The following is a 26,175-nucleotide window of genomic DNA, read 5'->3' on the forward strand; positions in this document are numbered from 1 at the left end:
ATGACAGAAAACTCCGACAAAGTTCCCATCGCCCTGGTGGGGCCTGACGACGTCGAGTTTTGCAGTCCCCCGGTGAGTAGGGCTCGGGATCCCCAGTCCCGCTGCCGGGTCAGTGGAAACACGCAGGGCCCCGGCTTGGCGCGGGTGTCCGAGCGCACTGCCCGGAGTCAGGGATTTGCGCCACCGAATGTGGGAGGCGGGTGCCCAACCCTGCGCGTGTGCAGGGGGCTCGGGACCCCAGACGGGAGCGAAGGGGAGGGCGGGACGGGATTCAGGAGGGGGAGTCCTGTGGCTGGCGGAGCGTGCACAGCCAGGGGGCCGTGGCCCTGCTCCGCCGAAAGTTTGCCTATCGCACATCCACGCCTGAGTACAAGGGGCCTTCGGGAGGGAGGGCGGCGAGGGTGCCGGGGTGCGGGCGGCGCAGACGTGACCGGTTCCCCTCCCCGACCCTCCCCGGCCCCGGCCCGCAGGCGTACGCCACGGTGACCGTGAAGCCCTCCAGCCCCGCGCGGCTGCTCAAGGTCGGAGCTGTGGTCCTCATTTCGGGGGCGGTGCTGCTGCTCTTCGGGGCCATCGGGGCCTTCTACTTCTGGAAGGGGAGCGACAATCACGTAAGTCCAGAGGGCGGCGCGCGGGGTGAGGACCCGAGTCCGGGTGCGCGGACCGGGGAGGTGCGCGGGGCGGCGGGGCCCTCAGGTCACCCGCATGTCCCCCCCTAGGTGGAGCCAGAGCGCTGGGCCGCGGGGGCCCTGTCGCCCCTGCTAAGGCTTTCCTCTAGGTCCCCCGGGGCACCTTCTCCCTTCTTCCCTGCGCCACCACCACGCTGCTTTCTGCTCTTGGCGGCTTCGTAGAAAAGCAAGCCGGAGCTTTAAGGGAGAATACTAAAACGTAGAGTAGCGGGAGAATGCAGCGGACGGTTGGAGGAAGGCCCTTCTCTGCGCATCTCAGCCTGGCGCGGGCAGCGAGCAGTCCTGAGACTGTGGGGAGGCGCCTCACCTCTCTGGCCTCAGCCTTGGGGAAGAAATGGAGCTAAATCATCTCCGAGGCCTTTCCCAGCCGAGAAAGCCTGCGAATTTAAGAACCTAGGACAAAAATAGTCCTAGGGAATATTCAGACCCAGTATTGGGGATGAATTTGACCTTTCAAGAGTTTTGGGGAGTTTTTGTTATTGCGTGTGACCTGTCCATGAATGCTCCCTTCTCTCTTGCCCTGAGGAAAGAAATGGGCTAACTTTGTTAAAGGTGGCAAATCTCTTTAAAAATCAGTTCTGGCCTAGTCACGTGTGATGTAATGGTACATGATTCACTGATGGCTGTTCTCCTGTCTTTGTATGTAACTGTTTATTTTAAAGCTCCACCAGCTCTCAACGAGTATACAAAGCGCTTCTAACGTGACTGGGCAGAATTCCAGGGTGTTCTTACATACCCTGAGTTTTGTTCACCTATGTAAAGGGGGGCATTTTATCTTGATGACCATTGCCAGGCCTGGTATAAGCTTATTTCGACTAATGGAAAAGAATTCCATCTCCAGGATGCACACAAAGGGCTTTTTCTTAATCACTGCCCTCAGAGGATCTGTGACTGGTGTTTGTCACCCCCCCACCCACCATGAAATTCAAAGCATGAACGAATTCCAGTACTTAGAGAAAATGGTGCTGAAAGCAATTCAACCATTTTACACATCACATCTTCTGCAGTCACTGCATAATTTGTATTTTTAACTCAAATGCCTACTGTAGATAATCATGCCATTTAGCACTGAGTCTGTTTTGGAGACTATATCAAATTTACAAGCATCGATTTGTAAGATCAGAATTGCACAGTATTTTGTGTATATTTGAAAAGTGCCTTAATGTATTTGTATTTTAAATATAGAAGTTAGGCCAGATGCTCATGTTTGAAAGCAGCAAATCTGAACAGGAGAACAATTTCAAGATCTACATCTCCATTAATAGCAGGGTTGAGATTGTCATCCCTTGGGAAATTGTATGGTATTCGCATGTAAATGCTGTCTTTTAGATGACAAAACCTCAGTGGCCTAGGTCATTTGGAGATAAAAATAGCTTTGCTTTGTTTGGGGGATGGTAGAGATTTTAGACATGATGTATATTAAAATGAATACCATTTGGCATTTAATTATTCAAGGCAAATACAACTAACTGACAAGCTTCTAAAAGGAGAGACTGAATGATCATCCTGACTAAGTGGGGCTCCCTTTCTTCATCTCGTACTTCAGCACAAGAATCTGGTTCAAGAGAGCAGTATTAAATTCTAAGACTACAGAGCAATAGTGAATCACATTTTATTGCCAACAATCAAAGTTATTTCTATTTCCTGTAGAGGCAGAAGAATGAAGAAAATCATGGTTTTTTGTTTTTGTTTTTTTTACAAATCCCAAAATATTTGGTGCTACTCTAGATTACTTACAGGTACTGAAATATGGGGAAAGCCCCACCAATAAGAGAGAGGTGACAACCCTGCCCTGTGGGAGGAGGGGATGAGATCAGTGCTTGAGGCCTTCATTCTCAGACTGATTTTTCTAGATAGTGGCCCAAACATTATGTCATTAATCTTACAGAACCCAGGCTTCATTAGAAACTCACTAGCAAATATTCCTGGCCGTAAAAGGCACCGTGCTGGGCAGAATTTTGGCAAATAATAAACTTCACTGTATTTAGAGACTCGCCTGAGGTACCAACAGCTCCGTGGGCTCAGAGCAGACAATGTGATTGCTCCTCTTCTAGCCCAGCCTCCTGAGCTCAGGGCCCAGTACTTTGGAAATAGCTTTGGACTGTGGACCCTCCCACCATTCACTTCACGAGGGCACAGACCTCTCACCGCTGCCCCGTGCACAGCACGCTCCTTCTATAGGATGGGCTAAGGCTAGGTGACAAGTGACGCGAGTCCTATGGCTGGTCAGGGAGCTTCTGTCGTGCAAAGGTGGCAGGGGCGGTGGTGGAGGAAAGTAAAATTAGGACCACAAACCACCCCTCTAGTGTTATAATTTTGTCTCCTTAATTTTGCGAAGAACTTGGGAACGGTTCATTTCTGAAATTTTGCATTGCCTTACTAGTAGAAGCTTACGTGCAGTGCTTTCTCACACACTCACTCACACACACACACACACACACACACACACAAAGCCTCTAAACTGCATGAGCGAAGGACGTTTGTTGCAGCAGGAACTCACACAAATGTTGTCTGCCATACTCCTTTTGACCGTCATACTCAGCCCATGTGAAGAGTGGCTGCTCAGAGAGCCCAGGGACAGAACAGAGCCCGCTTTCTAAACCTTACCTGCAGAAAGCACCAGCTCAGCCAAAGAAAACAGGCTTCCCAAACTGGGCTGATCACGAGGACCTCCTGAGATGCAAAGTGCAAACAGACTGGTGGGCTCTGCTCCAACTCCGCTAAATCAGAATCGCTAGAAGTGGTTCTTATGATCAGGCCAGTGTGGGGGAGAGCATACCGCAGGGATCCAAGTGCAGGGGGGAGGGAAGGGCACGGAGAGATGGGCCGGCTGAAATAGCGTGCCAGTATTTTCTGTACCGCTGAATGAAGGCTGTTGCCCGGAAGGGAACTGGCTTGCAAAGCCATTCTACATCTCTGCTGGTAAAATAAAACTGTGCTCTGGGGGTCTCGTGATAATGAGTTTTCCACAAGTAATGATCTGGTAATAACCGATACTTCTTCCAGTGTCTGTCCATGTAGCAGTCTTTCTTTATAATGAGGGAGAAAATCAGACTTGAATTGAATCTGAGCTATTGGCAGTTCTGACCTACTGACCTGACACTAAGTAGCAAGTGTCTCTCATCAGTTCTCAGTCCTTCCTCTTTAAAGATTTTATTTTATTTTTTTTAAAGATTTTATTTATGACAGAGATTTAAATATGACAGAGAGAGAGAGAGAGCACAAGCAGGCAGAGAGGCAGGCAGAGGGAGAGGGAGAAGCAGACTCTCCGCAGAGCAGGGAGCCTGACGCGGGGCTCGACCCCAGGACCCTGGGATCATGACCTGAGCCTAAGGCAGATGCTTAACCGACTGAGCCACCCAGGGGCCCCTAAAGATTTTATATCTTGTATGTTATGTAACATATAGAGAGATACACACACACACACATATGCTTCTAAGTCAGAAAAAGGAAGAGGGAAGGCAAGGGAAAGGAAGACCCACCTACTACCCCACAACACAGAGAAAGTTCTAGCAGGGCAGCAACACACTGAGCAGGAGCAGTGTGTGAATTATTTTGTAAGTTAGTGTACTAACAAGATGTCTAAACTAAGAGAGCCCTTTGGATGATCTAATTTAGTGGTAAACTAAAAAAACAACTATTTCATGGAGTTATTTTTCTTAAGATTTTACTCAGAAATCCAACACATAACACAGATAACAAGTAGAGCCGCTCTGGCTAAGTTGTAGGTGGACAGGAGAGAAAGGACGACCCTCACAGTCCCACCTGCTCTGCCACCATCACCTCTGGGCCACCTCTGTGAAACCTTAGAGCTCGAAGGATGTAAATGAAAACCATCTCTGAGGCCCAGCTTCTTCACTTGACACCCAAAGCAACTCCCAAGACCCAGGGATAAGTGGTGTGGCCACTCGTTTTTCTAATTCCTGGACCAGTGCTCTTCTCCGATGCCAAGTCTCCCTCCCTTCTTCCCCCACACATCTAACAATATGCCCTCCAACACCAGATGCCTGTCCCAGTCATTAAAATGACCTACTCCCACTTTGAGCTGAAACAGATGTGCACATTGACCTTGCTGTCCACAAATGTTGCTCTCTATCAGGCATATCCCAGCCCTGTCTGTAGTCCTCACTATATGCCATACCCCGGGTCGAGTCTTAGCCAGAGGATTTTTAAAAACCTTTCAAATTGAGGTGCCACTGCAGACTTGTTCAGTTAACAGCCCAGTTAACCATTTATCCATCGATGGCTCTCAACTCAGACTGCAAAGTAGAATTGACCTAGGAAAAGAAAGATCTATGTCCAAGCCCCATCCCCACAGGGTCTGATTTGATTCATCCAGGCGGGACACGCATGCGCGGTAGCTGGAGATTCTACTCAGATACCTGTATGCGTGGCCAGGATCGCAAATCACTGAGCTATTTGAATAAGTATCGGAGACTACCAAAGCTTTTACTTTTAAGGTATTTCTTAAAGAAATTATTGTATTAAATGATTGGTGTATGGATGAAGCCCTCATATATAAATATATTACTATTAATGATGATTCGGTGTATCTCTAACCAATGTGAAAGCTACCTCATGTACTGCAGGTCAAAAGATAAGCCCTGAATTGCTCTAAAAGGAAAGCATCCCTGACTCCTGTGTTCACTTCTAGATTTACAATGTCCATTATACCATGAGTATCAATGGGAAATTACAAGACGGGTCAATGGAAATAGATACTGGGAACAACCTGGAGACCTTTAAAATGGGAAGTGGAGCTGAAGAAGCAATTGAAGTTAATGATTTCCAGAATGTAAGTATATTTCATGCATTTAGAGAGTTTAACCAGGCAAGCCTGGAAGGCTTTCCCAACCCAGGGAGAAGCAACATCTCTCACACACAACCAAATGGTAACTGTCCTTTATGGCAGTCATGGCGCCACTAATTCACATACATTATGCAGCGTATTGTCTCTGAGAAAGGACCACTCTTTGTCCTTTATAGTTTCAAAATGAAAAAAACAACACTCTGGCACTGAAAAGAACAGGTACTTGGAACTCTATAAAAAGTCTTGGCAGAAGGACTGGAAAGAGCTATTTCTTTCCAAGCAGCTTTCTGTAACACAGTGAATAAAATGCTCAAAGCATCCCAGAATGTTCCAAGGTCTGAAACATGAACCTGCAGAGAGGAGGGAAATTGTAATGACCTAACAATCTCATCAACAACAGGTGGGATCTACTTACATACTTCTCTCCGTTCTTCAGATTTCCCATTTAATCCAGAAAACTAGCATGGAGAAATTCCCTGTCATAATCCTGTGTTTTCTGACCATGGCCAATGACAGATAAAACATTCGAGTCTCCTTTGAAAGGGGCAAACACATTTGTTTTCCGAAGTTCAGCTTACAGGCAGTTTGAGACCTCAAGCTCTGTGACGGTGCTTTGGTGCTTCGGCATACATCCACAACACAGTGGCACTCGGGGCCCTCTCTCCTGTTGGCCCACGTAAATGTCTTATTCTCTTCATGTTCAAAGATGAGGAAAAGGCATCACTGTTTGTGTTCTGTTACACCTGTACATGGAGTAGGTGAGACTCGATAATGAAAAAAGGCACTTGAAAATAATGACTCTTCTGATAGTTTATTGGCCTACAAACATCTCATCGACCCACCTTGCTCCAGTTGATGAGAAAAACTAGAGATGCTTTTCAGTTGAATGAAAGAACTCCCCTTGCTGATGCCAAAACGCAGTTCACAAGTCCTGTTGAATACCAAACAGATGCTAACCTTCGAATCCCGGTGATAGGTGATGTTAGGTATTCCTTGCTGATGGCAAGGACTGGCTAGGTTTCAGGGTGGGGTCGGGGGGGGGGGGGGGGGGGGGGGGTGGGCTCTGCAGCCCTGGATGTGACCTGTTAGTCGGAGCTTTGCAAATGGTTCTGGTCAGTGCACAAAGATAATTTCTCTGGACCTGTTAAAGGCTTTTACTGCTAGATCCAGGACAAGGTAAAAGCATTTTTTCTTTGTACTGCTCAATGAAAGATGACAAAATGTGGCTCTCACACACACATCATTCAATCCAGAACAGAACTAAATACCTATGATGTGTCACAAGATCAAGATATGCAAAGGGAGCTACACAGATGAATAAGAAAAGATCCATCTCTCTCAAACGTGCATGAATCAGGAATACACTTTTAAAATATTTTAATCCCAAACCTATATTTCTGTTTTATAATCCTTCGGTTCTAATAATGGTATTGATTGTGTTTTGTTCTCATAGGCCAACAGGACCACAAATATTTTATAAACTGATCAATTCTCTTTGATAGCTTCCACATTTCTCTAAGTCAGAACTGGTGAGTAGGACATTTTTTTGATGGATAGAACCAGTTAGGGGTTTAAACAAGCCTGGGCTTTTGAAAACACATGAGTCAGCCACGATGGTACCCCCACTATTACTTTCTCTTATATTTTAAACCACCCATCAGATTCAAGAGGTGTTTATCAAGGCCTACTGTGTGCAGGAGACAGTGCTAAGCACGGGGGATGCAAAAATGACTGACACTTGGTCCCTCCCTCAAGGACCTTACAGTCTAGGCCAGGAGGCAGACCTGCCGTGCAAAAGTGACTTCAGGTCCGCCTGGGAAACAGGCGTGCTGTGACAGAGCTATGAACAGAGTGGAACACACTTGGGGGAGGGGGTGGTAAAAAAAAAAAAACCCAAAACAGAATCAGACTTATAAATACAAAGAACACTGATGGTTGCAGGGAGCTAGCTGCTGGTAACTAGGGGGTTGGAGCCGAGGTTTTACAGAGGTGATGACAGCTGAATCAGGTCTTGAAGAATGATTAGGATTTCAACTAGCAGAGACGTAGGAGCAGGGCTTTCCAGACCCAGAGAGGAGTGCTGAATACAAATGCACAGCCCCACTCTTGAGTTCTAAGTAGCCCAGTGTGGCGGAAGGTGGGGAAGGGGAGAAGAGGGGTGGGGGCAGATTAGGAAAGGCTCTAAATTGTGAACCGTGAACAGTCTCCCCTGCTAACCTAGGACCCCACCAAGATTCTAGTAGAGCCAATGGGGAAAAAAAAAAACCCTCCTGAGAGGGAATAGCCCTGAACAAAGGGCTCCAAGCTGTACACTGTGAAAGAAAAAATTATTCAGGCCACTTGTTAAAAAAAGGAAGGCAGATCATATTCAAAGGGAGCTACTACAGTGGGGTTTTACAGTAGGAGAGAGAGATTGGGTTCAACTCTGAATACGATAAGGAAAAGTGGGAATTTATAGCCAAGGAGTAGGGTAAGGGTATTGGTGGATAGAAAATTACTAAGAGATAGAGTGGTTCTTTACTAAACTGAACCAACAGGATTTTTGCTAAAGGCAAGCCAGGGTGATCAGGTATCAAGCGTGGTCAGACCAAGGCCAACTCAGCAGGATTCTTGCTAAAACTGGAATAAACTGGCCAAGGCAGAGCCCATGGTTGGGGCCTAGTCAAAAGGAAGACTCAGAGGAGACTGACTAGAGGTGGGTCAAGGAGGGTCTTTGTCAGTACCCCAAGGAATACAAAAAGAGGTTTGTTCAGAGTATATGAGTTGCATTCTAAAAAGTTTTACCCTCAGAAGCATCAATGCTGTTGGTTTAAGCCAACCCATCTGGCATAATGACTCATTTATATAACATAAAACCTGGTTAGAAATTATATACAAGTGTTCACTACCCAATTCTTTTAATTGTGTATATTTGAAAATTTGAATTTAAAAAGCTGGAGAAAAAAAAGATATAAAAAAAAAAAAGAATAGTGTTAACTACCTGGTAGATAGGTTAGTGATTTCAAAAATCAATATAACCCTTCCTCAAAAAATTAAAAATAGAAATACCATTTGGTGCAATAATTCTAGTACTAGGTATTTACCCAAAGAATATGAAAACATTAATTCAAAAAGATATATACACCCCTATGTTTACTGCAACATTTTTTACAATAGCCAAGATATGGAAGCAAACCAAGTGTCCATCGATAAATGAATAAAGAAGATGTGGTATATATATATATAGTGGAATATTACTCAGCCATAAAAAAAGATGAGATCTTGCTATTTGCAGCAACATAGATGGACCTAGACAGAGTTATGCTAAGTGAAATAAGTCAGAGAAAGACAAATACCGTATGATTTCACTTACATGTAGAATCTAAAAAACAAATGAATAAACAAACGAAAAAAACAAAACAAAACCCCAAAACAGAATCCGACCTATAAATACAAAGAACAAACTGATGGTTGCCAAAGGGGAGAAGGATGAGGGGATGGGCAAAATGGGTGAAGGAGAGAGGGAGAGCAGGCTTCCGGTTACGGAATGAGTAAGTCACGGAGGCGAAAGGCAGAGCACAGGGAATATACTGTGTATGTGATAGGTTGTACGGTGACAGAGAGCGGCTACACTCGTGGTGAGCACAGCATCACGCATAGCCTTGTTGGACCGCTATCTTGCACACCTGACACTAAGGTAACATTGTGTGTCAGCTATACTCAAAAAAAAGTTTAAAAAATCAATATGGCCCCAACTATAACACCAAAGAAAAAGAAAACAGAAGTAATTTATACCATAGCTTGGACTTCTAGATGCGAATGCTCAGCCTGATGTAACTCAGAAACATCAGGACGTCATGGGCTTGCTCCGGTAGGTACATTACTGTCAGTGCCACAGCCGAAAATGCAGCCTGACTGAAGTGTGTGCTGGCAAATTAAATACCAGGTTATTTTCTCAAACAGGGAACAAACTACCGTTTTGTCTCCATTTTCATAGTAACTGCATTCTTCAGAATGCCCTCGTGCGTTGAGACTGTGCCAGAAGTCACGTTGCGTTGATATGTAAAAGTGTGTTAGATTCTAGGCACAGATCCTTCCAACCTGGTTTTCCAGCCAGGCCCCGGGGCGCGCAGTTCTTCAGGACTTCCCCGGGCTCTGTGCGACCCGGCCCCCCGCCCCGGGCCCTGCCCACGGAAGGCCAGGAGAGCCCCCATCTTTGTGACAACCAAAAACTCCCTGGAAGATTTCCAAAGTGCCTTCTTGGGGGAAAGAGCCCTTCTTGGAACCTTCTGGTCTAAGCCACAGAAATCCATGAGATCCTCTAGACAGAAAAAACAGGCAGCTAAAATGAGATTGCCTGACTCTTAAAAAAAAAATTAGCTAGAGCATTGGACTCTGCACTCATTATCTTTCGTAGCAAATTTCTTCATTATCACCAGCTTCTAAGGCCTTGTTTGTTTGCAGAAACATGAGGTTTGCTTGGCTTTCCTGTGCTTTCCCATTCCCTCTGTTTAATCTCTTAATATATCTGGCTGCTTGATATGGATCTGTAACCAGACAAGGTGGTTAATACGTGTGAATTCCTTCCCACAGGACCCATCCCTGTGGGGTTTCAGTTCTCTTTGCAGCATGTAGACCGTCAGAACTAACTCAGTACTAGATTCACATTCGGGGCTGTGAATCCTTCAACAGAATCAGCTCAGTCCTTTGGGGATATGGTAATGGTGATATGGTGTTTCCTCCCTTGCAGCTCACATTCAGAGGATATGAGGGTTGCAAGTGAAGAGAACACAGCGCGTCACCTCCCTCCACTGCGTTCTGTTTTTCAAACTGTGAGCCCTAGATTTACATGCAGAATAAGAGCAGCAGGTGTTCAGGAGAGAGCAGGGAGCAGTGATTCTCAGATGTGTTCCCTGGGCCACCAGTGGCTGCAGCAGCACGGAAGAGCTTGCTGGAAATGTGGAGTGTCGCCCCTATTCAGACCGACTGCGTCAGAAACTCCGGGGGTGGGGTCCAACACTGTTTTATGGATCAAGGCCTCCAGGTGATTTTGATGCAAGGGGAAGTTTGTGAGCTGATGCTACAGAAGAAACTTGGATTCGAAGGCTGTGTCTTAGCCCGTTCAAGCTGCTGTAACAAATGCCCAGCGCCTGGGTGATTTTGGAACACCAGAAATCTCTCACGGTTCTGGAGGCCGGGCAGTGCGAGATTAAGGCACAGCAGATGAGTGTTTCTTGTGGGCCGGCTTTCTGGTTCACAGTTGGCCCATCTTCTGTGTCCTCATGGGGCAAAAGGCATGAGGGAGCTCTCTGGGGTCCCTTTTAGGAGGGCACTAATCCCATTCACGAGGGCTCTGCCTTTATGACCCGATCACCTCCCAAAGGCCCTACCTCCAAATACCATCCCATTGCGGGGGCATGAGTTTCAACATAGGAATTTGGGTGAGGGGACAAAAACATTCAGTCTATGGCAGGCTATTTCAGTCATTTAACAACTTTGTTACCCTGAATAAGTTATTTTCTCCCTAAACTGGTGGTTGGCCACCCTGGCTATGCCTTAGAACCACGTGGGGAGCTCTGAAGCCCACTGCTGTCTGGGCACTGCCCCAGGCCAATTAAATGGGGGTCTCTGCCGAGAGCCCCAGGCATCGATGGTTTTAAATCTCTCCAGGTGGTTTTGGCGCAGGGAGTCCCTCCTTCTGGAGTGGGCAAGGATATGGCTAGCCCCTCTCCCTGGGTGAGAGGTGATGCTAGGACTCATGTGTCACATATGTGAACATGGCCCATTAGGCCACAAGGCGGAGCATGAGGAGCTTTAGGAAGAAGGAGCCTTTCCTCCTCTGCGCTCCGGCACGCCCCCCCTCAGCCCTTGTAGGGCTGCTGGCTCTCAGATTACACAGGGTAGAACTTGCCGTGAATGTCCTCTGTTCTTCACGGAACAGGGCTGAGTCCTGAGCCAGGACCCCGAGATTTCTGATGCTTTTCTTCCCCCCCCCCCACTCTGCTGCACTGACACTGGAACAAGTCCCGTATCTTCCTGACATTTGTCTCAACTGAATGGAAGATCAGCAAGTTGAGATGTTTGGATTTCTGTGGGTGTCTGCTGTTACGGCATAAAATCTGTAGGCCCTTACCACTGTTTCTGGCCACTCACTCATCATGAAATCCACCAGCTTTCCACCAGGGTGGAAGTAAACACTCTTGGGATAGAATGTACTGTCAGGCCTCGTGCACCTGCTGTAGTATCGGGGCTGAGCGGTCAGCCGAGCCTGGAGCCCTGCGGCTGACGTTTCCCTTGAGGCTGGTCGCTAGGCTGACAAGGAGGAGAATTGTTTGAGTCTCACAGGGGACAAAAACAAAGCATCCAAGTCCCTCCGGGAAGGTCTAGGAACAAAGGTCAGCTCCTGGTGGTGTAGGAAGCTTTACTATTTCTCTGGCTCGGTGACTTAGGAAAAAAATCTGAATTCATGGAATTAATGAATTGGGCACACATCTTCCGAGAACCTTTATGGGATCCCCCAAAAGAAAAAGATTCGGATACTAATGTCAAGAGGCTTATAACTGAGTGGGGACAGAACCTCGACAAGGAGTGGCCACACAGGCACGGAGAGCTAAGTGCCAGATGAGGGACTGAAGGCTGGAGGTTTGCACAAGTCACGGGGAGGAGGAGCCCGCTTCTTCACCTGGGAGGATCTGAGGAGGCTGCCTGGACAAGGCAGCCTTTCACTGGAGCCTGCCAGGGTTGATGAGGCAACTAACACACTCCGTCCCAGCTCACATGCCCCTGGCAGGGGTCTCCCCGACCACACTGTCAGAAGTACCATCCTGTCGTTCCTGCCTCACACTCTGCTTTATTTTTCTCCGTGGCACTTACCACCACCTGACTTCGCCTCTGTTTATTTTTGGTAAATAATGCTACGAGGCAAACTCCATGAGTACTGACATCCGTCTGTTCTGGTCATCCTTATACCTGGTGAATAAATGAACGAATGGATAGGTGGTAAACTTTTCTTTCCTAGGGCATCACTGGAATCCGTTTCGCTGGAGGAGAGAAGTGCTACATCAAAGCACAGGTGAAGGCTCGTGTTCCAGAGGTGGGCACCGTGACCAAACAGAGCATCTCCTCCGAACTGGTGGGTACCTTGGGCATGCGTGACAGCAAGGGGGTCTGACAGACATCGTTTGACTCCATGGCCCTTTCTGTCTCTGGTTCCTGGATAGCTTCATGACCAGAACATAAGTTCTATTCCTTCTCTGCTGAAGAAATTAAAACTATTTTGGTCCTACTTGTTGATCCCCAGAGATCATACTTATATGATGTAGTATCCTTAAAGGTTTCGGTAAACCGTATTTTAAAGCGCATAAAGGGGCTCAGTCTTCACATGGCCCTTGTTTGCCTAATTTTTTTGGGGGGGGGACTGTCTGATTAGTGATGAAAACAATATAAAGGACTTCTCATGACAGACTCTTCAGTAAAGGGGCCTCAGGAGCTTTCTAGACTCAGTTCCACTCAGTGTGGGAATTCCTCCTGAAAATCTCCAGCAGCTGATCACCACACCTGTGCTGGAAAGCAGCGACAGGCCCCCCTTCCCTGGGCGCCAGACAACTTGCCGGGGGAGTCGGGGGGGGGGGTGCGGAGTTCAAACCGTTGTGCCTACTCTGAGCTGAGCTGGCTCCCCTACAGTTTCTTCCCCTTGGCTCGAGTGCAGCCCAGTGAAGCTTCTTAACATGTATTAATTCCTTTCCTACGTCTCAGACGCGTGAGGTTTTTTAAGCATAATTCTTCCATTTATTATGAACAACTTGCTTCTGAGCTTGATTTTATAAAAATTTACTTTAAGAATTGCACAGAGTTCTAAAGACACATCTAATACCTTAAAGTTTATCCGATGCTTTAGGGCTTACCTGTGAAGGTAAGCTGTGAAGCGGTCACATGATTGTTGTCCTCCATTTGCGTTGTGGCGGGGTGCAGTGGGAAGAATATAGACTTTGTGGAGTTAGAAAAATGTGGGTTCAAATTCCAGCTCTGACGCTCGCTATGGATGTGGCTTCAATTCTTTGCGCCTCAGTTTTGTCATCTACAAACTAAGGGTCTGCCTCCTGTCCCCGGGGCTTAGAACCCACTGGAAAATGACTACTCAGTTGCTGCTATAAATTACTAATTCCATTATGATCAGCTTTGGTTCTCCCTGCATCCCTGAGAGGGAGGTAAAGCATCAGGTCCCTTAAGGCAAAGGAAGAAAAATAAGGGTAAGCAAAGGTGCCTGGAAACTGATTGTTTGCTGTCATAGAGAGCAGCCTCAGGTGTCTCAGAACAAAACAAACACAAGCTACAACAAAGCGGTGAGTTTTTAAAGCTGGCCATTACAGTACAGATTGTAAAAATGACACCCAGCCCGCCTTCGTTCTGAGCCTTGAGCTTCTCTTAGTGCATTACCATTTTGTTACAGTCCTATTACTCAATTTCTGCAACGCGGAATCCTTTACTCGTGTTCTCCGTCAACAGACCTAGAAGCAGTTCTCGTCCCCTGCCTTCCGAAAGAGCCAGCTCTCTAGCCGCAGCTGACCGATATCTAATCCTAAGTTTGCAGTACTTTTCCAGGGCCTTTTAAAAACAAGTGTTTTGTTGTTGTCGTTTTTCCTTTTTAAAAACAATACTTGGTCACTACAGAAAATTTGGGAAATACATAAAAGAATAGAGAAGAAAATCACCCACAGTGGCTTAATTCCACAGATGTTCATGTTAATACTAATGTTAATGTTTTGGTGAATTATTGTCGTGTGCGGGTGTGTGATATTCTTTTCATAATTAAAGTTATATTTTTCTACATTCTTATTACCCTCACTTTAGTTCTTCTAAAATGTAGATTATAATGGATATATTAAATATTCAGATGGTTATAATTTGGAAGTCTTTTGTTCTTGAATACTTCAGCCATCTTCAGTTTTTCACTCTTTCAAATAATAATTCAAAATAATTACTTGAATATAGAAATAATTCACGGTGATGAACGGTTTAGCATTTTGCAGCTTTGTCTGCATCTGATTCTTTTCTCAGACCATAGAGGCTGATTTTTCCTGTGTTTGCGTTGTTTCTATTGTGCTTGGTGGATCCTCTGGTGGACAAAGCCAAATTCAGGCAACATGTTTGCGTGAATTAGGAATGTGTCCAGCTGTCAGTAGCAGAAAACTACAGAGTGACTTAAACACAAAAGGATTTGTTTTCCTCCATAGTGGGCCATGTGGAGGGAGGGGGCTGCCGGTGTCGGCTTAGGGGCCGGCACTGCTGATGTTTGTGGCCTTTCCGTCCCTGCTCCAACCGTCAACCATGCATTCAAGTAAGGAAGTCAGGAAGAGGTTGAGCAGTGTCAACCATGACTTATCCTCGTCAGGAAAAGTAGAAGGCTTCGCAGCACCCCAGCATGCTTCAGTGTGACCTGCATAGTCTAGAACTGGTCACGCAGGCACCCCTAGCTGCTGGCGTCTCTCCTGGGGGCGGGGACACTGCCGCCTCACACAAAAGCAGGACTGTGTGGCAGGGGCAGGGAGAGGAGAGATGGGGCAGGCAGCTGAGGCCGTGTGCCCCAAGTTGATTGCACATTGCCAGCTTGTAAGATGCATAGGTCTGCATTACCCCTACCACCCCACTCTCTCCCCCGCACACTTTAGGTTATGATGGGGTAGATTTATGCACCACTTGATCTCATACATTTTTCATCAGTTTTGTATAACTTTAAAAAGCTGCTATACCCAAAGAGCATTCATTTCCTGGATGGAGCCATTTAATTTAAGGTAAATAACTGGATTACCTGAGTGTTAGCATCCTCCAATAACTTTAAGTTGTTTTAATGCAACCATAAGCCTGGGGGTCGAGAAAGTATAAATGAAGTGCTGCTTTTAGCTAAAAATATGGCGAAAACATTTTAATTTCTCCAACCTATTGCAAACTAATAAATATATGAAAGGAACAACCTGGCAAAATAAATTTGTCTCCTGGGTTATCAGACGGTTCTCAGCATCTCACTGTAGAAGAAAATCCAGGATTTAGCTTTGAAATCTCAGTGGTATGCTTGATGCAAGGAACATCTGAAATGTGTTTTTTATAGCTGGGAAATGTAGAAATGGTTTATGTTAAATAATACTTTGAACTGAAGACATTAAAGAACCAATCACTTGCTTTTTCCATTGTTGTTCAGAAGCTGCAGAACAAAACCCCAAAGGATTTTCACTTCAAATGAAGGGCTCCTCTATCCTTTATAGGATTTCAGAGTCCGTTCAATTGCTTTTCCTCAAAAAATCTTTGATCAAAAACATCAGATTAACCTAAGTCTCAAAGTTGGTATCAAGTAATTTTCACTTCCATTCAGGACACTCAATATTCACACATTTCAGTTATCCAAAGGCAGGGCGACAAGAGGGGCAAAGACAACACTGTGAAGAGAGTTACAAAGACAAAAGACACACACCACACCACACCCCCGCCCCCCCCACTACTCACCACACACAAAACCCACAACCCCACACATACCCCCTACACACACACCCCCACACCCATCCCACACACCCTACATACCCCACACACTACACACTGCAAATCCCCTCACCACACACATACCACATACACACCCCACAACCCCATATATACCCCCCTACACATACACACCCCCACACACCACACACCCCAAATGCCCACACTCACCACATACATACCCAACCCCACATACCCCCCTACACATATACACCCCCACACCCACCCCACACGCCCTACATACCTCCCCACATACACCACACCCCACACACACCACACACACCACACATACCCCACAACCCCACACATAACCCCCTATACATACACACCCCCACACCCACCCCATACTCTACATACCCCCCACATATACCATACCCCTCCATACATGCCACAAATCCCCACACACAGCACATACTACACACACCCCATATCCCCACACCACATACACACCCCATACACATACCCCCTACACACACACCCCCACACACCCCACATCCCACCACATACACACCCCATAACCCCACACATACCCCCCTACACATACACACCCCCACACCCACCCCACACTCTACATTCCCCCCACATATACCATACCCCCCCATACACACAAATCCCCACACCACACACACACAGTTCTCATTAAGTTTTTATTAGGTGAAATATCTACACAGCATGTTTCACTGTCCTCTTTGCTCAATGCATTTCATTTTTACTTACTTGCAGGAAGGCAAGATCATGCCAGTTAAATATGAAGAAAATTCTCTTATCTGGGTGGCTGTAGACCAGCCTGTGAAGGACAACAGCTTCTTGAGTTCTAAAGTCTTAGAACTCTGTGGCGACCTTCCTATTTTCTGGCTTAAGCCAACATACCCAAAAGGTAACATTTTAAATCCTCTTAATGCTGCTGGGAATTCTGTTTATGTGTTTCCTGTGAGCCCTTCCGCAGGCCTGAGCCTGTAACAAGGAAGATACATCAGGATGCGTGCCACAGTGTCTCAGTAATTGGCAAAAGAGATCAAAGAGAAGGAGGTTGACTGTCATGAATGTTTTAGGGACGAGCAGCAGGGTTAACAGGAAGTGGATCAGGAAGATAGAATACCACTGCATTATCTGCCATTTTTATGACACTCCCCCCTTCTTTCTGCTCTGCCCCTTAATCTAAGTTGTTTGCACTTTCAATTTTACATTTTTTTTATTCCCACGGCAGAGAATCAAGGGACTAAGAAGCTGTCATACTGCTGAATCTTTATTATGTTCAAACCTAGAATTATGGGACAGCCAAAAGCTGCTTTGGGTATAGGTTGAAATTCTTCCAAGTTCAAGGCTTGAGCATTGGCTTCCAGGTCCGTTGAAAAGAAATGAAGGGCCCCTGGGGTTCAGAGCTAGCCTGGAACACACCCTTGAGCTATCTGTGGGTGGTGAAGAGCAAGTGAGCCCCGAGGGCCAACTCCTTCCCGAGTTTCTCCGTCCCCAGGGATCCTTTCACTCCTCACCACCAGTCGCCCCACTGCACCCATCCCCCAAAGGCCTACTTTGTAGCTATGGCTCAAGTGTAGAAGAAAGGCCTTTCTCCCAGCACAGCTGACATACACTCTGTCTTCTGAAAGATTTTATTGGACACAGAGCAGCACGGAAATCAAATACAGGCATTAAAACCACCAAGCTCTGGAGGGGCAGCGGGCAGTGATTAGAGAGAGAGAGCAGTTACAGTTTCGCCAGATGAAAGAAGTTATGGAGATAGACGGCTGCACAGCAATGTGAATGCACGGAATGCCCCTCAACTTTACAATTAAAAATGGTCAAAATGGTAAATTTTGTATTTTACCACAATTAAAAAAATCTCACCAGGCTTAGAAAGTCCAGGCTTCTGATTCTGTCACCGGTAATTTATTCCTACAGGTCACAAGTCTCCTTATGTCCCAAAGCTTGGATAAGATGGTTACTTTCTGACACAGGCAAAGCCAATAGGATCCAATTTATAAGCCACTGGCAGTGGCCTCTTGGAGGAGAGAGTTGAGAAGGATCCTGAGGCCACATGCAGGCTCAGTAAGAAGGAGTGGCATGAGCAGTGTGTCACCTCTGCAGGGGCTGGAGAGGGCTGCCAAGGACTGTCACTTTGCCATCCCTGCTCTTGCTGCAGTGTGTGCTCGCAACTCACAATTCTATGACCTTTTACCAAGTGCTGGCTTCTGATTCCTCACCTGCCTCCACATGGAACGAGCCTTCTTGCTTTCCACCTCCCAGGAACTACTCCAACACTTGTCACCTTGTCCACTCAAGGACAAAAGCCTCTGACTCTGCTACTATGTAGAGCTCTCTGTAATCACTTTGTTTGAAGACAAGCCTCTTATCCAGTTCATTCATTTATTCAGCACACTTTTTTGAAGGCTTATTACGTGCCATTTGCGTGCTCTCGGTAATTGGGATGCATTGGTGCAGAACGGACAAGAATCCCTGCCCTCAGGGAGTTTACACTGTAGCAAGGGGAAACAGTCAACACACACTAAATTAAAATAAGAAAAGCATATGGTAGGATACAAGGTGCTATGGAAAAATAACAGAGCAGGGCAAAGAGGGTGGGGGTGGAGACGTGAAGCCGGTGCTAGTCTGACTGATAGGAGGAGTACCTTTACCCTTTGGCAAAGAGTGTGCTCCCTACTTCCGAGATGTAGCCTGGCCCCTCACAGCCCACAGCATGACCACAGCTTAAGTATTCAATCATCACAACACCCACCCCAGAATGACCTGTTACGTACACCACCAGCAAAGTGGAAACCACCTAAATGCCCCAAGTTGGAAAGGGTTAAATAACTGTTGGGTTAGCCATAGGGTGGAATATTACACACATTAAAGATGGTTTAGTTTTTTTTTTCAGTCTCTCATAAATGCAGTCACATTTAACGATAAAATCAAGAAAATAAAATCCCCTCTGAAGATGCCTGGTCCCTAACACCTAATTCTAATAAAAACTCCCCAACTCCAGGGTCCAGCAACCTCTGCTGGGTCCTTAAGCTGGCAGGTCATCAGCATCATGTAGCTGTATTATCAGAGACAGTGGCGGCTGGACAAGGTCAGAGGGAAGGGTGACAGCTGGTGGCTGCTGAGCTCTGGCTGCATGCCAGCTACCAGTCACTGTGCTAGAGCTTTAGGTTTTGTCCCCACTCTTTACCAACAACTGTCCAGGTAACTACAAATATTCCCATAGATGAAGAAACCAAGGTTCATGGAGATTTAATAACTTGCCTGAGGTCATTCAGTTCAATAAAGTGGTGGTGTTCGGATTTGAATCCAGGGCTCCCTGATGCCTCTCCAATCATGAACTCAGAAACCTAGAAGTTATCCGTGGAAGCTCCCCGTGGCTGTAAAGCCCATCTAAGTTCTCAGAAATAACACAGCATGATATAATCATCATCACCTAACATTTGAGTGCTTATTATATGCCAAATGTTATGCTAAAACCCTCAGACACAGCTCTATCCTCTATCAGTACTCTGTGAATTGGATATATTATCTCCATTTTACAGATGAAGAAAGTGAGACTCAGAGACACCAAAGCCAGTGCCGTGTGGTACTTCCCATGTGTGTTATTCGGCAGCCGTGGGTCATGCCGCAGGCCCCCTGTGGTGGTGTGATGGGACTAGAGCACTGGGCTGGGAGCCAGAGAAGTTCACGTTTGCCTTCTGTTTCTGCCACCCATTCTGTGATCTTGGCCAAGTCTCTTGGTCTTTCTAAGCCTTGCAATGCCCTTGTGTATAGAAGTATCTGCTTTTTCTATCCCGCCCATAGCATTTTAAAAGACTCAACCAAGATAACAAATCTCCTGAGAATTATAAAGCTTCATACATATACAGTCAATCCATTAAGAAAGCACTCAGGGCTGGAGTGCCTCATTGGCTCAGCTGGTAAAGCATGTGACTCTTGATCTCAGGGTTGTGAGTTCAAGCCCCAGGTTGGGTGTGGAGTTTACTAAAAAAAAAAAGAAAAGAATGCTCAGGCCTTCAAGTAGCCTTGAATATCTGATCATCGGTGGTTTCAATAAATAAAGGTTTTTGTCAGAAGTCTGGAGGTTGGTTTCTGGCATTAGTAGCTACTCAGCGATATCACCAGGGCTTTTTCTAGCCTACTGTTTTGCTACCCATACCATATTGGTTTATCATCCTTGTGCCTATCCCTCTGGTCACAAATTGGCTCTCATAACCCAGGTATGTCTATGTTCAAGAAAAGAAGACAAGACAGAGAAAGCGGTTTCAGTCCTCTTTTTACCAAGAAAGCAAAAGCTTTCCCAGAAACTGCACCAATATATTCTGCTTATATCTCACTGGACAGAAATGTTCCATCTGGTCTCTCTTAATTGGAAGGGAGGCTAGGGAAACAAGTGGTATTTTACTTCCTCAGCCCCTATAGGAGAGGCAGGTAAGGAAAAAGGATTGAGAATGGATTTTTGTTAGCTAGCTCACAATATAAAATGCCTCAGTTGAGGGCGCCTGGGTGGCTCAGTTGGTTAAGCGACTGCCTTCGGCTCAGGTCATGATCCTAGAGTCCCTGGATCGAGTCCCACATCGGGCTCCCTGCTCGGCAGGGAGTCTGCTTCTCCCTCTGACCCTCTCATGCTCTATCTCATTCTCTGTCTCAAATAAATAAATAAAATCTTTAAAAAAAAAAATAAATAAATAAAATAAAATGCCTCAGTTGGGACTATAAAACCAAATCTTGGTTATCTGTATGTTAACCCAAGACTCTGAAACATGCTTTATTATTTTAAAAATCCTCAATACAAATTTTAATAATTAGACAAGAATGTGTTTTGATACCCCTTTATGCTTTTACCCATATAATCATAGTACTTCCTTAGTTATCCAAATAAATGAACTTAGAGCAATTTTTTTTTTTTTATAAGAAATCCAGAGAGAAAGAAGAGAATTGGTAAGAAAAATTGTTACAACTACCACAAGAAGACCACACAGTGGACCACGGGGCAACCCAGGCCCCGGAGGACCAAATAACAAAACCAGACCCAGTGTTCAAGAGGATTCAGAACCCTTCAATCCAGACAACCCTTACCATGTACGTACTGATGTTTTCATGACTGCTCAGACGAATCCCTTGAACGTAACATTGAAGTGGTGGTTATTTCTACTTGAGGCTTCAAATGAGCACTTAATAGTCAACTTAGATTTTTACTCAATTATTTAAAAAAATGCATCTGAATTTGTCACAGAGTTTACAAAATGAGGGTAAGACACTTAAGTATGGTCTCTGTAGTGTGAAATCCAGTTTGGTTGTAACCCTTATTCAAACTTGTTTTCTGTGCTCTCCCTTTATTGAGTCACAGGCAAATCCGTAAAGACAAATTCATATCAGGAATTTGATTATTCAAAAAATGTTTCTAAGAATGTGCCCTGGGGACAAGACATGGAATGAAAGTATTCTCTTTCTCCCTTTATATCCACTTTATTCACCCATTCAACAGACATTTGCTGAGAACCTGCTCTTTCCCAGGCCCTGTGCACACAGACAGGAGTTAACTTCTGCATTTGGAGGCTCTCAGTCCAGGGGGGAGACAGATTCATATACACAGATAAAACAATTTAGACTGAAACAGTGGGCACTGGTGTTTATAAGGATGGCACTAACGTGCTAAAAACTTCTCAAATCCTCAAAAAATATTTACCATAAGTGAAGGGAGCAAAAGAATAATACGTAAATTTTTGTAACTAGTGTTTAAATGAAAAAATAATACATGCATATATTTTCTTAAAGTAAAAAAGGGTATACAATTAAATGTGTTTCCCTTCCACCTCACTTTCCCCAGAGCAATACATTAGTAATAGCTATTTGCCCAGTTTTCTTTGCACAAGAAAGTGTACCACACAAACACATTATTAACACAAAAGAGCATACACTTCTATACGCTGCTTTCTTTCCAGTTACAATATTTTGGAGATTGTTCTGTATCTCCTCCATACATCTACCTCATTCATTTTTATGGCCACATCATATACCATTGTGCAGATAGAGGTACGGAAATTTAACTAGTTCTACTTTGGTGGACATGTAGATTATTACCCTATCTTTTGCTCCTATAAAATACTGTTAATAGTATATAACATTGTACATGCCCCACATGGTCATGCGACGGAGTAAATGAGGTAACGCAGGCAAAGCTCTTAGCACAGCTTGGTACAATGTAGGCATGACCTTGCTTGGTATTAACTATTAGTCTTATTATACCTCTTGTACACGTGTTGGAATTTTTTTTTTTTAGCATAAATACGGATGTATGGGTCTACTGGGTCAAAGGAGATGGGAATTTTACATTATTTAATGGAGGATGCCAAATTATCTCCCAAGGAATTAAACCAGCTACAGGTCTTCAATGGTAATGAAAGGGACTCATTTATTATCAAACCTCAAAAAAAAAAATCTTTACCAAAGTGTATCCTCTTCTTGTTTCATCTTGCCTGTCTTTATGTGTAAGGTTGAGCATCTTTTTATAGGCCAATTCATTTGCATATTTTTTCCTGTATAGCCTATTCAGTCCTATACTGTTTCATTTGTTACAAATTTAATTTTCTAGGTTATCATTTTAGACTAATACATTTTAGAAAGATTTAGAGCAAAAAGTATTTTTTAAATGACCCAAGGCTTACTGGAAAATTCAGGACACCACAGTACTTCATTCCCTGAAGCTCAAATAGTAAAAAAATAAATCTGAATAGGCAAACAGAAAATTTAATATAGTTTATTCCCTAGGTAGCTGGGCTAGCTAAATCTGGTTCAAGGGAGAGGGCATCAGCCCCTTCACAGAAGGGCAGGATGTGACTTTGCCTTGCTTTCAGATTTGAATGATCCATTTTCTCTGAAAAACTCCCAATTCTATCAGTTTTTCCTTTATTTCATGCTCAGCTTTAAGAAACATCTCCCCATGATCTCAGTCCTTCACATGTTCCTTTAAGGAAATATCCTGGGGCAATAAGCTGAGATTTCCTCCCAACTTTCAAATCCTAACAAACCTTTGTTGAACCCTCAGATGGGGCAATGTCTCAACCGACAGGCTTTTGACTCCCCCTACCCTGGAAGAGTCAGCTACAATCAGTGAATGAGCTGGTTTTCTTTTTGCTGTCCCAGATGAACCTAGTTCAAGAGATAAGGGGGAAAAAATGGAAAGTCTGAAGAATAAAGAAAAAAATGGTTTGAGAGAGTAAGACAAATATTTTGACGATAAAATCTGAACATAAGCTCTATCAGATGGTGTTAAGGAATTATCAATTTTGTTAGATATGATAATGGCATTGTAGTTGTGTAGGTAAAATGCTGTTTTAGAGGTGCACTCTAATGTATTTATGGGTGAAATGTCACAATACCGTCAATTCTCTTTAAAGTCACTTCAAATCTAAAATACTTCAGAAAAGGTCAAGCACATTTGACAAAAGGTTAGCAACTATCAAAACTAGATGATGTTCAGTACACTCTCCACTCTCCAGTGTTTGATATCCCAAATAATAAAAAGCACCCCCCAAAAAAGGTTAAGACTTGTTGTGTACCAGCAAAGGTGATAGGGTTGCAAGGTTCACTTTGTTCAAGCCTGACCTATGTTTGGTGCTACATCTCCCCAGGTTCAAGTCCCTCAAGGAAAGAGACTTCAAGTGAATAAAGAATACACATTAAGGGCTTCTTGGCAATATAACTCAATAACATATTAAAGAGAATGCAGAATCTAAACCCCTAGGAACCTATGAAAAGGAAAACCAGATACATAGATTTGCCGGAGGGCAAGGTCCTTCCAGTTCTGTGGTATCTCCGGCAGTGAAAATAGGGATTGTGTAGGTGATTTTTACTCCATGATTTTGTTTATGTAGTAATAATGGCACACAGAAACTAGAAAATAAAGTTTAAGGTCTTGAATTTTTAGACATCATATGGAGCCTTTTCCTGAGTGTTATAGACACCTTCAGGCTGAAATGACGGCAGAATCTAAATGATGTCAGTGTTCTCAGCCAGTGCAGTTGTAACAGCAATCTGTTAGCCTAGATCAAGGACTTTTCAAAAGGTGCTCCAAGAGCCCTGGAGGCCACCAGTACAAAATGGCACTAGTGTTCCACTCACTCAGTTAGTAGTGGCAGAAATGCTACTTGTGAATGTCTCCTTTTTGTTTGCCTAACTCAAGACAAGCTGAGTCACTACTGAGTGGGAATCATGGCTCATTAAAAGCATAGAGAAACTTCGTAATATTAAAAACAAAAAAACCGGGGCGCCTGGGTGGCTCAGTTGGTTAAACGACTGCCTTCGGCTCAGGTCATGATCCTGGAGTCCCGGGATCGAGTCCCGCATCGGGCTCCCTGCTCGGCGGGGAATCTGCTTCTCCCTCTCACCCTCCTCCCTCTCGTGCTGTCTCTCATTCTCTCTCTCTCAAATAAATAAATAAAATCTTAAAAAAAAAAAAAAAAACCAACTTCCTGCCAGTGACAGATGGAGGTTCCTTGATGTTTTAGAAGGAATTCTGAATTATAAGGTTATAATCAAGATTGAAAACCTCTTACAGAAAATTATGCTCATTTCTTGTACCACTGTAACATTCAGGATCTTATTTTAAAATAATGTGCATGCTCTCTAATTCTCATTATGAAGAAAACACAAATAATTACCTTTTATTTGACAGCAGCAGGAAGGGGAAGGCATGACATTTGACCCGAGACTGGATCACGAAGGAATCTGCTGTATAGAATGCAGACGGAGCTACACTCATTGCCAGAAGATCTGTGAACCCCTGGGGGGCTACTACCCATGGCCTTATAATTATCAAGGTTGCCGTTCAGTGTGCAGAGTCGTCATGCCATGTAGCTGGTGGGTGGCCCGCATCTTGGGCATGGTGTGAAATCACTTCATATACCAGGTGCTTGTACCATAAAAACTAACTCGAGAGACAACCAGAGTACGAGGCATCTTGATGCTGAAGGAACCACAAAGTATTTTATGCACTGTTATTCGAGATACTTTTAACAAAAGCTCTCAATTGCTTTATAGAACTTTTATCCAGAAGGTGCAAATGTACTGAAAGGGTAGTTTAACGCTAAAATGCCATAACCATCCTTTTATTACTTGCTATTTTTTATTTGCTGTGCTTTGCCAATAAGGCCTACTTATAAGACTAACTTCCCAAGCTACTTTGAAATAAACATGAAAAATCACAATGTCAAAGATCTCAGTTGTACACTGGAGTTCTTTTTAATCAAGTCACTTAAGTAATTAAATTGGTTTGGGTTGTTTATACAGAATTCCTCCATTGGTCTTAACCTTTATTGTTCTTCCCAGTCTTGCATACGTGCTCCAAAGTTCCCACATAAAAACACAAACAAAAAAGTAAAAGGGGACATATAATGGAATTTACCCGAGAGCAAGCACTATAAACTTCAAGGTGGTAGCTCACAGGAAATCTGTAATTTACAGTTTGTGCTGGCATGTGATTAACAGGTGGCTGCCCTATGTCAGGAGTCACCCCACGGAAAAGAGCATTAGTATAAAGTGGGAAAATGAAGTCAAAGATAAATCTGACTTGTGGGAAAGGACTTCCATTGACATTCTGAAAAGCAGGTCTTCACATCCTTTTCAATCTGTTCAGTAAGTGGTCACTGGGCATGAAGCAGAGTGATAGCTACCTTTGTAGTACAAATCAGGCTGGTGATGTAGTCCAATTACCAGTTAAGTTACTCTCATAGTAATAGGACTGACAGTGCTGCTTGGCAGATCTGGCTGAGAAGGAATGGCTTATTTATAATGACATAAAGTCTCTTAGGAACAAGGACTGTCTTCAGAAACTTTAGAAACTGAAATATTAGATCAGGAAAATGAGCTGGTATTTCGTATTTCTGACATTTTAGTTTTGAATCCCACAGTTTGAGAGACAAAGAACCTTCTCAAGGAAAATAAAAAAGTTTTCCAAAACAATACAATGATTCAGAGATGACAGAAAGGTCTTGATACCATGATCTCACTTATTCTAAATAAACCTTATTATTGTACATCTAGTGTTTGCCAAATTAAGTTGGTAAAATCTTACAATTTCTTAAACCTGGTTATCAGATGAACATTTGTATGTCTGCATTTAATGGAACATATACAGTAAGTTAGGTCTCTGCATGAAAAAGATATGAAGGAAAGATACATGCAGAA

General features: G+C 44.4%; 1 protein-coding gene across 2 annotated transcripts; it reads left to right on the top strand.

The window, feature by feature from the left end:
• Positions 1-25,205, top strand: CNMD (chondromodulin). 2 transcript variants are annotated; one of them, XM_021697929.1, is made up of 7 exons: positions 1-72; positions 471-611; positions 5,344-5,484; positions 12,497-12,610; positions 16,729-16,882; positions 20,903-21,069; positions 24,665-25,205. In XM_021697929.1, the coding sequence occupies exons 1-7, from the start codon at positions 1-3 to the stop codon at positions 24,878-24,880; spliced, it is 1,005 nt and encodes a 334-aa protein (XP_021553604.1). In that variant the 3' UTR covers positions 24,881-25,205. The 2 variants fall into 2 exon arrangements, with proteins under 2 accessions (XP_021553604.1, XP_044769107.1); XM_044913172.1 differs by having other exon boundaries at positions 24,668-25,022.
• Positions 25,206-26,175: the final 970 nt, after the last annotated feature.

The sequence above is a fragment of the Neomonachus schauinslandi genome, chromosome 3 (assembly GCF_002201575.2).
Source record: "Neomonachus schauinslandi chromosome 3, ASM220157v2, whole genome shotgun sequence".
NCBI classification, from domain to species: Eukaryota; Metazoa; Chordata; class Mammalia; order Carnivora; family Phocidae; genus Neomonachus; species Neomonachus schauinslandi.